The sequence below is a fragment of the Gadus chalcogrammus genome, chromosome 2, assembly GCF_026213295.1.
Source record: "Gadus chalcogrammus isolate NIFS_2021 chromosome 2, NIFS_Gcha_1.0, whole genome shotgun sequence".
Taxonomy (NCBI): domain Eukaryota; kingdom Metazoa; phylum Chordata; class Actinopteri; order Gadiformes; family Gadidae; genus Gadus; species Gadus chalcogrammus.
The window spans coordinates 17454115-17466798 of record NC_079413.1 but is presented as its reverse complement, the minus strand read 5'-3'; the positions used below and the strand labels follow the sequence as shown (position 1 = coordinate 17466798).

The window sequence follows — 12684 nt, the reverse complement described above, 5'->3', positions numbered from 1 at the left end:
TTGTGCCCCATGACGTCATTGAAGTTGTCAGTGTGTATCTTTCAGTGGTGTAGAGCTAAGATGTAACATTGCATGATTCAGATAATATTGTTGTGTCGAGACGCTTCAGTGTCCTTTTGAAACACCTGATCAATCCATGCCGTGCCTGTGACGTGTTTGCTGAGCTTGGTGCAGGCTTTCTAAATAATATGCGTGCGTCATCAGAGTAATTAGCTGTGTACAGTTATTGTGTTCTCGTTTGACCTATGCAGACACCAAACTATAGCGGAGGTGTTCATCTCAAGTTCACCAGGGAGTTTGGTTAACTTACGCTACTGATCCTACATGTGTGTTATGTTGCTTCATAAACATGTTGGTTAATGAACCAGCTTAGAACTTTAACTTCCAACCTTTATTGTGAACATCAAACAAGGTGTTTTCCTTAATCGGTTTGTATTCTGTGTGTTTGCATGTATTTTCTTAAGGTGCCGCGCAGTGGTGTCAAACCGATGGCGACGTTCTCCTCATTTGCTTGTGTTTTGTCTGTTTGCAGGAGTTAGCTTAAAGGGGTAGTTCGGAATTTTGGACATAGGGCCTGATTCCCAAGTGAGCATTGGTATTCTATATCACTGGAGACAGTTTTCAACACATTTTATTCAGTCCTTCTAGTTGCGGAGTTCTCTCGTGCTAGGCTAGCGCAAGTGAACGGGAAAAGCTAGCCTGCTATTAAAAACAGTCTTACCCACTCCACAGTACACCCGAGGTCAATCAATAATAACACCAGACTATAGATTTAAATGTCTGTGTTGATAGAATAATGTTAGAAATAAAACTAACCTTGCATCGAATGAATCATCGAGGGACTACTTTCTCAGCAGCAGCGGAATTTTACTTTGCGCCAGTTAGTTTTGTAACCGAATCACGACCGAAGAACGTAAACAGAGAAGCGTGGGACAGAAGCGCAATTGAACGAGTAGGCAACATGGTGGTTCAGTGTGCTTTCAGAAATTGTACAAATAAACCCAACAGATGGTCAAGCCAAAGTTTCCACCAATTTCCAACCCGAGACCCAGAAAGGACAAAACTGTGGCTTGTTGCTGGAGGCTTGGACATAAAAACACCGGCGGAAACTGCGCGCAATTGGAAGATTTGTAGCGATCATTTCAGACCGGACGACTTTGAGAAACCAAGCAACCTCAAGAGCAAGGCATCGCTGAAATCGAATGCGGTGCCTTCCGTCTTTTCAGATGCACCAACAGCCACTGGTGAACAGGTAATAACTTTTTGTAGGCTACTCTAGCTAATAAATCTTGCCCCTTTCATAATGTTAGCCTACTGATAGATTCATGATGACAATGTTAGCGGACATTAGTTACAGTTCAATGCATTTTGGCGAGTCAGTGACAACGTTAGCTAATGGTATAGCTACACACTTGGTACCTGAGTGGCTAATTGCTAACTTTAGGTAATTGCTGATAGAAAAGTTTTGTCTGCTCCTAATGTGTACATGCAAAACTTCCCTGGCAGAGAGTTCACATCAGTGTGTGTGTGTGTGTGTGTGTGTGTGTGTGTGTGTGTGTGTGTGTGTGTGTGTGTGTGTGTGTGTGTGTGTGTGTGTGTGTGTGTGTGTGTGTGTGTGTGTCAGAGGGAGAGGGGGAGAGAGAGAATCTTGCAAACATTTAGGATATATTCCATAACAAGAGCATGAGTTTATGCTAACGTTTTGTACTATAACTTTTGGGCTAAAAGTATTGCATTGGCAACAGAAGAGGCTTCTGTGCATGGCCTACAGGCAACAATCATGGATGCAGCCGTCGTTTAGCAACTTTGAAGTGTAGTGGTTTATGAATTGGTCCAACAGTCTCTCAAACCTCGTAGGCCTACTGTACAGCTGTACTTGAATTTGATCGTCTTTACAATCCATGATAGTTGTTTATTTGTCTTTATGTTGTAATACATTAAATTTTTATATCTTATTGTTGTTATCTGAAAAGAAAACACAGGAGATGTGCACTGCACCATAGTCCACCCCTAAAAAGGACTCCGCCGGACCAGGATCATCCAAGGACGCAACTGAGTGTTCTGGTGCATTGAAGATGTTCATCTCCACTCCAGAACAGGCTTCGCCACGCCCACAGAAACGGCGTTCCTCATCTGGTTTCTATTTTGCCTGCCGTCCTCTCCGAAATTGGAGGTCAATTGAGGTAATTTTGTGATTTATATGATTGTTTCATTCATATTGTGATCTGTGACAACTGTATTTTCATTGCATTCATGTTTTTTGTATAGGTGACCCACAGTGCAGCATCAGGCCAGCCGAAGGAAATCCAAATGCCATCAGCACTAGTAAGAGATTGAACTCAAATAAATACTGGTAGCTGTTTGACATTTATGACTTCATACACTGATGACAATGATTATACGCTCTTATAAAAGGACAATGCAGTGTAAAAACGTAACAATTACTTGTCTGATTCATGTTCACAGTTTTACCTGGTCTCTCTGCTCTTAGGCTCACCGGCAATAGACATCTGTTGTCCACTCCACAATTGAAACAGTAGATATATTTGCATATTCATTTGAATTTTGTTGTTTCTAAATAAGGAAAAAACAGTAGCTGAAGATGACAACCCACTGGATCTGAGTATGAGCTCAATTGAGGCCTCTCCAAGTCATCCAGTTGACAGTAGCTTTGTTCCACTATTCAGCACATCAAGCTCCTCCAGCTCTGACATACCTGACATACTCTCGGCTGCAGGAACCAAGAACTGGTCAGAAAAAAAATGGATAGTAAACGAGTCCAAGCTAATGCAGCTCTTCACAACATGCCAACAGTGTGGAGTGTTAATTGAAGAGGCAGACAAGAAAGTGACCACTAGTGGGACCCGCATACACATCAAGTGGAGCTGTATGAAAGGACACTCAGGTGAATGGGAGTCATGTTCTCAACTGCGTGGAATGCCCGAAAACAACCTGCTGGTTGCCTCATCCATCCTGTTCACAGGTTCAACTTTCACGGAAATCTTTGATTGGGCTGAACTACTGAATCTCCAAATTCCAAAGAAGACTACATTTTACTCCCTGCAATCCACCTTCCTCATACCAGTGATTGAGTATGCATACCGTGACCATCACGAAGAGATCATGAGCAATCTACAACTACAGACAGTTGGTGGAGGGATTTCAATCTGCGGTGATGGTCGTTCTGATTCACCTGGATTTAGTGCAAAGTACACTACATACAGTTTCATGAGTAATGAAACACAGGAAATCATCATGGTGGATTTAGTTCAGGTAAATAGACAGAAATGTTTATAATGCTTGTCTACTCTCATTGCAGTTGTATTTTTTTTTTGGGGGGGGGGGGGGCAATTGAGTGATTGGTGGAAGGTGAAGTAGTCACTCATAACGTACACTGATTGTCATTACAAAGGTTACAGAGGCGACCAGTTCACCAGCCATGGAGACCCTGGGGTTTCGAAGGGGTCTGGACCGTTTGCTTCAGGCAGGAGTTAGAGTGGATGTCATCACTACAGACCGCTCTCCTTCTATCAGGAAGCTTATGAGAGAGACCTACTCTGACATCCAGCACCAGTTTGACCCTTGGCATGTTGCAAAAGGTAAGCTTTTTACTAAATGCAATCATTCTCTGTTGAAACCTCCCCCGCCCCCTCTTCTCTCTCATCCCTACCGTCATTGTCCTTTTATTTCTTAGGACTGAAGAAAAAGTTGACTGCGGCTGCAAACCACAAAAAAAACAACGATCTGCAGCCTTGGCTAAAGGCTATTACTAATCACCTGTGGTGGTCTTGCCAGTCATGCGGGGGTGATGCAGAGGCAAGTTCATTCAATGTTTTTTCTTGTTTTCTGTAATGATTTTTTCTTATTTTCTGGACTTGGGGTTTTTGGTATAATGTTTGTGTGTGTCCCTGAAAAACTGTGTTTTGGCAGGAGTTGAAACGCCGCTGGACGTCCGTTCTCCATCACATTTGTGGCATACATCGCTGGGAGGAAGACGGACAGGAGAGGACTTGCTACCACCGGGACCTCACTGAAGAGCAGCAGAGAAGGAAGAAATGGCTGCAAACCGACTCTGCTGCATTCCAGACACTGTCGGACCACGTACTGAACAAGAACCTGTTGAAAGACCTCAACCACATGACTCTCTTCCAACATACAGGTATGTCTGCTGCTACCAATTAGTTGAGCATTTACACAACTTAAAATATATTTTTGTAATGCTCTACTTAAAATAACATGCTGCCATGAGTGCTTTAGATATTAGCACATCTGCCATTGAGAGTTTCTACTGTGTAACCGTTTGCGATTTAATGAATAAAGGCATAGACTGTCCAACATCGTTATACAAACTATTTTTGAATATAAACATTCTGGATACCATTCACAAGGTAATAACCAACTAATATAAACTGCAGGAGCCCTGGAGGTGTACCACAGTGCAATGCTGAAGTACACTGAAAAGAGGCTTCACTTCGCCTACAGCTCTATGAAGGCACGCACCCTACTCTCTGTGATGGACAACAACGAGAATGTTGGCCGTCAACAAGCAACGACCAGTGATGGTAAGCATACACATAATAGATAACTGCAAAATTGTAAGCCTTCTTTAAAAAGTGCTTGCCGAGTCTCGGTTTGTTTATGTTGCTGTGCATTTTGTCTCCCTCAGGGACTCCGAGATACAATTTGGTTTTTCCCAAACAATCTAAAAGATGGGTTGCCAGGAAGAGGTACGAGCCAACCAGGCAGACATTCAGGAAGGATTTGGTGGAGCGGGTCCTGGAAAGGCGCATGGATCCTACTGTGAAGTTTGCAGATCCACATTTTTATATCCAGCAAGCAGCTACTATACCCGACAACATAGCCACCACTCCAAGACCGGACAAAGATCAAAGTATTGCAGAGCACGTCTCCCGTTTTAAAACGGAAAATGAAAGTCTAACTGGAGTTTAGTGTGGTGCTAAATACTGTCTGCAAACATTAGTAAAAAGATCAACAGCAAAACATTTATTGAACCATATACGCGTACATTGTTGTTAAAATGTTACCGTAAACAATAGTAATGTCATCTGTAACCAAATGTATGTCTTCTTTTTGTGTTTGATATAAAGGATTTGTTGAAGTAGTAAATGTTTTCTAGTAGACTACAGTAGTGTTGTGTTCAAAACAATCTCAGAGCATCTTGTGCTTCCCTGAATCCAACATATTGTCCAGCGGCCGAAGGGTATTTGTTTCGGATGCTGGTCACTACACAGGATGGAAGAACACGTCGGTTTCCTCTTCCCAGCTGTGTTCCTTTCAACCCCCACTCAAGAACGATTCTGTAAGCCACCAATCGGTACTGCCTAAAACAAGAAGGAATACAAGTTAGCTTTTGGGAGCAGGCTCTTACGAAAGACAGCTAAACTATGGTAATAGCACACAAAGACAATGGCCCTACTGCTGTTCATGGTGGTAGACTGATTTGCTGAATTGATCAGGCTAAAAAGCCTACGGCCTATGTCTATATAGTAAAAAAATTGTCCAAGCAAGTCACGCTTGTGTATTTCATTTTTGCCTTTAGTCCTGGTAGGACCTTTTTAACCAGAGCAATATTGTAATTAAGAAACTTCTTAGTTAATAAAAAATAATAGCTGGCTAGATATTCTAAGCTTTCTCCATCAGCCACTCTTTAGACGGAGGCTGTGGTTGTAGGCCTGCATCAATGGTAAAGAGCCTAGCCTATAATAAAGCAGACTTGGAGTCCATGTATGAACATACCATGTATAATATTTGATTGATTGCACTTTAATAAATCAATTAAATTATTATATATGGTATGTTCATGCATGGCAAAGCACAATTACATTTTGTTTGGATTGCACACTTACAACATTGACAACTGGCCGTTGGGTCCAGCAGGTCTGGGTCTTCTTTTCCAATTTATTTTATCAAAGGAGAAGAATGTTTCCAGCACTCCTCGATTTAGAAGGGGTAGAAAGTCCTGGTGCTCCGTAATGCAGATTGCCCTGTCTCGGGGGGCGCTATGCCCAGACACATCGAGATCCTGAATGCTTGTGTCCAGCTCTTGCATCTGTGGGATGACTAAGTCCCACTCCCTGCAGCAAAAGCATTCGTCCCCTGTCGGCATTTGAATACATTTTCTGCACTGGCACCACCAGTCTCCCGTTGTTCTGTCCCGGTTCTCTACTGCAGCTCCAGCGGGGACGGTCTCTAAAGACGCTCTTTCTCGTTCTGCCCTTTGAGCATCCATCTCTCTCAGTTCTTCATCCGTGTATTCCGGCTCGTACATGTACGGTTCGTTGGATACAACATATTCCTCATTATCGTCATCAAAAGCAGATGCATCGCTAAGCCCTCCAAACGTGGCCATATCTTTTTAATTGAATACGCTAATTCCTTCGTTCACTGTACTCGGCGTTTGTAGCATTGACAGCGGCAGGTAAATAAACTAGAGCCGGTAACCTAGGTATCAGTCCGCCGCTGCCGTAACCTACTACCAGGAATATAACACTGCTGCTGAGACCCAGCAATTCCCTCAAAATGCAATGCAATGCAAGGTTGGTTTTATTTCTAACATTATTCTATAAACAGACATTTAAATCTATAGTCTGGTGTTATTATTGATTGACCTCGGGTGTACTGTGGAGTGGGTAAGACTGTTTTTAATAGCAGGCTAGCTTTTCCCGTTCACTTGCGCTAGCCTAGCACGAGAGAACTCCGCAACTAGAAGGACTGAATAAAATGTGTTGAAAACTGTCTCCAGTGATATAGAATACCAATGCTCACTTGGGAATCAGGCCCTATGTCCAAAATTCCGAACTACCCCTTTAACCCACGTTGAGCACCCAAGGCCACCGTAGGGTAGGGGTTAGGAGGTAGGCCTTAAGAGGTAGACCTTAGGAAGGTAGGCCTTAGGAGGTAGGCCTTAGGAGGTAGGAAGGTATGACTTAGGAGGTAAGAAAGCAGGCCTTAGGAAGGTAGGCCTTAGGAGGTAGGAGGGTAGGCCTTAGGAAGGTTTGCCTTAGGTTGTAGGAAGGTAAGCCTTAGGAGGTAGGCATTATGAGGTAGGAAGGTAAGCCTTAGGAGGTAGTAATTATGAGGTAGGAAGGTAAGCCTTAGGAGGTAGGACTTAGGGGGTAGGAAGGTAGGCCTTGGAGGTAGGAAGATAGGCCTTAGGAGGTAGGCCACTGTAGGATAGGCTTAAGCAATGTGGCAGATGGTGGCATTACAGTGTAATGGCGTTACAGTCTTCATTCAGTGTTGGAGAACATGCATCATTTGTCAAACGAGTTTTAGTGCTTAAATGTCTTTTAATAACCCACATGTCTTGCTGTTTACCTATTTTATATCACTGCAGTGATCAATTCTAACTACCCTTTACTGTACCGTTCCCTTACTTTTACTGATTCAATTCAATTCAATTCAAATCACTTTATTCGTCCCCGAGGGGCAATTTAAAGGGGGCACATGACAGTAGCTTAAAAAACACAAGACACAGTCAACAAACATAAGCAACCACACACTGTATAATCAACAACACACGCATCACACTCAAACCCATTATAAAGTACATTGCAGCATGTAATGCTGCATGTTAAGTTAGTGGTCAGCATTAAGGAGCTGGACAGCCCTGGGGATGAAGGTTGCCTTCCTCTTTTGTGTCCGACAGAATGGACAACGGAGTCTGCGTCCTGAGGGGAGCCACTCAAACTCAGTAAACAGGATACGGGAGGGGGCCTGAAGAATCCTACGGGCAGATTTTACATTCTGTTGGTCACATAGGGGGGAGAGTGCTCGGACAGGCTGCCCAATGATCTTTGAGCAGACCTTAAGAACATTCAACAGGCGGTTCTTATTTTGCAGGGTGATGGACTGGAACCAGCTAGTGAAAGAAAAGGTTATTAAAGGTTTAATAATAATTAATTAATAACTAACCCTAATGTACTAAAACAGAGGTAGCAGAGGATGATCCCATAAGAAAACAATGAATTGTCTGATAACCTAAAATCATAAATAATGCAACTGCTTGCATTACCTAAAGTTACCCACTAGGGCGCAGCACATGAACACACAGGTCCAACTGCGTGACCTATCCATTCTTTCTGCTTGTTCTCAGGAAGCCTTCAAGACGGTGACTCACACACTCACACATTCCAGTTTATTAGTCGGCAGGGTCTAATAAGCCACTAGGATCCCTGAAAGGAGTGGAGTAGGAGCAGGTAACCTGACAGAACTCCTTAGAAAGAGGGTAAATTATCAGTCAACGGGAACTCTTTTGAGGCAAGGATTGCGAGTGGAAAGAAAGTAAATTAATAACATTTGAAATTTGAATGATTTTCCACAGCCACAAGGGGGCCGTAACCCTCACTTTGAACACACTTTGGGACGGATGCGTCGCAGGGATTATTGATCTCCTCATCATCACCTTCCTGTTTGCTCATGCTCTTTGATTGATTATTGTTTCATTGATCACTTACTACTGCGTTTGTTTTGCTGAATGCTCGTTGGTGTGATAGAATAGGGGACATGGCGTTGTGGATGGCGTCGCTCTGACTGCTACAGGTGTGTGTGCTCATGTGTGTTCTGGAATAAGTACAACAGGGAGCTGGGTTCCAGTGGTCTAAAGGGATCAGCTCAGCTCCGCATGTATTCCTCAGGCTCCCTTCCAACTGGAATGGCTTAGAATGCTTGACAAGCAGCACAATCATCCGTCAAATCTTCATATCGTATCCTTGTATTGTTTTAGCGGTTCTTCAACTTTGTTGTGAGACATGCGCCCATAAAGCAGAAACTTGTATTTCATGTCCGTATCAACCTGCCATCACCCTAACCCAGGGGTCGGCAACCTGCGGCTCCGGAGCCCAGGGGTTAAGATTAACTTTTTTTCACCACCGTCCCAGAAACGTCCCGAAAAACATTTTGAACCGTCCCGAATCGTCCCGAATTTTTCCCATAAATATTTTTTACATTTTGAGTCGTTACTTAGGGCTACTGATAATATAATAAAAACACAATACATTAAGTTGATGAAATAGTATATTTATTTCCAGATGACAAGCAACACCCTCGCAGAACTGTGGTCTATCTACGTGACCCCAGTTTTGCGCCTGTGATCGCAGAGCAGAAGGCTCTCGCACTGCTTGCCGCTCGAGCAGCGCGAGACTGCCTTCGCCCTGAAGGGGCTTATCTTCGATCGAGACCGGCGATGTTCTCTACATATCCCGCTTATTACACGGCTACTTGCCAAAACGAAACAATAACTGCACATCGTGTGTCTTTTTACAATTGATTTGATACCAACTGCATTCGTAGTGTTGATCAGCAGAGAAATAGTCCGCCAAAGACATTGACGTTGCTTAGCAACCGAAGACGCTGGGATTGAAAAGTTACCGGTACTTGCGGAGTGAAACCAAAGACTTCATTAGAGGCGAAAAATCTGTTGTTTTCCTTGACAGCGGTCAATTATACTCATGATTATACTTAGTAACGGTGAATTATCAAATATTATTCACCGCCGGAAGTTGTGAAGGTCCCATGCAAGGGAACGGAGCGTTCCATGGCATTGAGAAGACCCATGTAATAATTGCGATTAATGTGAAATGCTATGTATATATATGAAATTAAGATAAATTAAATTCAGATAAATGACGTGTTAGACCCCCAGGCCGTTCTGCCGGCGATTTAAATTCGCTCTGCAGCATAGGCTGGAGGTCGGGAAGTCTCCTGGTGGGCCGGCCCACTTTTTTTTTTGACTCCGTGCGCAGCCCCGCCTTCTACATTGAACCAAGAAAGCCTGACGAACGGGGGATTTTACCCCCGCTGTCTCACTGAACAACACAAACACGAGCGCGCCAGCCAATTGAACGAAGCCCTTTCCATTAAATAGCCTGTCTTTCCACCGATCGCGAACATCGCAGAAAGTGTTGAAAACTCAGAAGAATGAAGTCAGTGCCCGCAAAATTCTCTTCCTCCCGAGGTCGACCCGAGAGAGAATAAAAATCCTCCCGATGACAATTAATAACGTCCCCGGGACGACGGGACGTCGTTAGTTTTAATCCCTGCCGGAGCCGCATGCGGCTCTTTAGCCCCTCAGCCGTGGCTCCCTGCAGTTTTCTTAAAAAAAAAATATTATATATATATTTTTATATATATCGTCAACTAAACGAGAGGTCGCAATGGATGCGCAATTGCGCTACCGTGAGGGGGGGGAGTGAACAGTTGACAGCCAATTGCACAAACGAATACTGAGCGAGAAGGGTTTACAGCATTAAAGTTCGTAGTCAAAAAGTTATTTAGCTACAAGCTAATACATGTTGTGGTAGACCTACCGTGTGTTGAATATTAAAGTTTCAGTACGTTATATTTTGATAATAAAGGTCCTTACAGTTTTTTCATTACTTGACTATTGTATCGCTATGCTATGCTATGCTATCTATTCCTTGTTTACATTGCTGGCCATGACCGATCACGTAGAACGTCAACAGTTGACGCTGCTGACTGGCTACTGTAGTCTACTGTACTGTAGGCTACTCCCTGATGCCACATGACAGCTAAAGATTTAACCATTTAACTCCCTTTCTGACTAATATTGAGTAAACTAACCATGGATAAATCCAAGAAAAGAAAAGTGGCAGAGGAAAATCGAGATTTTAATTCAGCGTGGACAGATTCATTTGCTTTCAGTACTACTGATGCAGGCTTACCTATATGCTTGATATGTGGCGAGAAATTAGCCAATAACAAAAAATGTAATGTTGAAAGACATTTCCAGAACAAACACTGAAAAGTACCAAGCAGGAGATGAAAGGAAAAGAGCGATTTCGGAACTGCTGCGGAAAGGTGAGCAGAGTAAAATTACTTTTAAGAAATGGATCAAGTCTCCAAATTCAACAACTGCTGCTAGTTTTGCGGCAGCTCAGGAGATCGTCAGGTGCGGAAAGCCATTCACAGATGGAGAATACTTGAAAGAGACATTCATTAAAATATCAGAACATCTATTCTCGGACTTTAAAAACAAAACTGAAATTGTTCAGAAAATTAAAGATATGCCTCTCTCTGCAAAAACCGTAAAGGACAGGACCATTAAGATGTCAGAAAACATCACCAGTCAACAAATTAACGACATAAATTCAGCTCCAGCATTCTCCATCGCCTGTGATGAGTCCAGTGATGTGAACGACATTGAACAACTAGCACTGTTATGCAAATACGTGAACTCTGACGGGCCGCAGGAAGAAATTATTGAGTTGAAACCGCTAAAAGGCCAAAGAAAAGGGTTAAACCACCGACAGTTCTGTTCATTGTTAGATGAAGTCGCGTCGCATATTCGGATCTCCTGCTGCATAACAAAGTCCGGTGGCTGTCCAAGTGCTTAAACGGTTTGCGGCTTGTCTGGAACAAGTGAAAACTTTCCTGGAAAGTAAGGGCCTCACCTATCCAGAACTGGAACACCCAGATTGGCTGGAAAAGCTGCACTTCATGGTGGATACGACAGGTCACCTTAACATGCTGAACAGAAGTCTCCAGGGAAAAGGAAGCACTGCCCTTCAGCTGCTGGAGTATGTTTTGGCGTTCGAGCGCAAGATGACAGTGTTTGCCAGAGATGTGGAGAAAGGTACGTTCTCTCACTTCCCCTCCCTGAGAGAGTTCAAAACGTCACACAACAACATCAATTGTGAGTACTTGCAGCACACGATCATTGCAATGCAAACTGCATTTGGACAAAGATTCAGTGAGTTCAGAAAGGAAAAAAGCACATTATCCTTCCCCGTCACACCCCTGGACATCGACCCGTCCATGCTGAACATGTCAGCATTCACTTTCGTGAGTCAACCCGATCTTGAAATTGAACTGTGTGACATAGCTGACAAAGAGGTATGGGTGTCCAAGTTCAAAAGTCTGACAGCTGATCTCGAAGACGTCGCCCGTCAGAAGGCTATTCTCGCTCGAGAACACAAATGGAGCGAAATAGAAAACCTAACCAAACCCGACAAACTTGTGTTTGAGAAACTTATCACAACATCAAGAAGTATGCCTTTGGAGTCCTGTCCATCTTTGGATCCACATACTTATGCAAGCAAATATTTTCTTACATGAACTATGCAGTGACGTGCGGTGAAGTCAGTAAGTGGGTAGGCAGTAGGCACTGAGATTTTTGTGTCCCACTCCGCCCATGCATAAATAAATAAAAATCAAATCAGGATGACATATCGTCTATTACTCTCACTCTCCCACACGCACGCACACACACATCATCAGAATACAACCACTGTATCCTTAATTATTGCACAGCGGCCAATTATGTTTGTCAGTCAGCAACAATGAGAACATGAAGGCAAATGGCTTGCAGTCGACATTAATTCAACCACACTTATCAATTCAAAATTAAGCCCAAAATAGTTTCTGACTCACCTATCGGTAGATAAAATCCATCCGCCGCTCTTTCCTCGTGAAGGCGTCGATCACAGCGTTGTAAAATACCTCTTTACGGGCCTTCAGTTGGCACAGTCTCTGGCTCTCGATGGACAGAATGGCCAGGGCTGAAAGACGTGCTTGTCCGGTCCCGACTGTACGTCTTGATGCGTTTCAGTGTGGAAAATGTGCGCTCCACCGAAGCTGTAGTGGCTGGTATTGTCAACACCAGTTGCAGCAACTTTGTTGCTTCAGGAACTGTTGCTTCCAGGT

The 12684-nt window shown here is 43.5% G+C and overlaps 1 protein-coding gene across 5 annotated transcripts; it reads left to right on the top strand.

The window, feature by feature from the left end:
- The first annotated feature begins 451 nt into the window (after nt 1–451).
- Nucleotides 452–5114, top strand: LOC130376113 (uncharacterized). Of its 5 annotated transcripts, XM_056583341.1 has the most exons (9): nt 452–1252; nt 1974–2183; nt 2269–2325; nt 2584–3273; nt 3413–3599; nt 3695–3816; nt 3931–4159; nt 4416–4562; nt 4667–5114. In XM_056583341.1, exons 2-9 carry the CDS (start codon nt 2076–2078, stop codon nt 4948–4950), a joined length of 1824 nt encoding a protein of 607 aa, XP_056439316.1. In that variant the 5' UTR covers nt 452–1252; nt 1974–2075; the 3' UTR covers nt 4951–5114. The 5 variants fall into 5 exon arrangements, with proteins under 5 accessions (XP_056439316.1, XP_056439326.1, XP_056439320.1 ...); XM_056583351.1 differs by having other exon boundaries at nt 2269–3273; XM_056583345.1 differs by having other exon boundaries at nt 1974–2325.
- The last annotated feature ends 7570 nt before the right edge of the window (nt 5115–12684 follow it).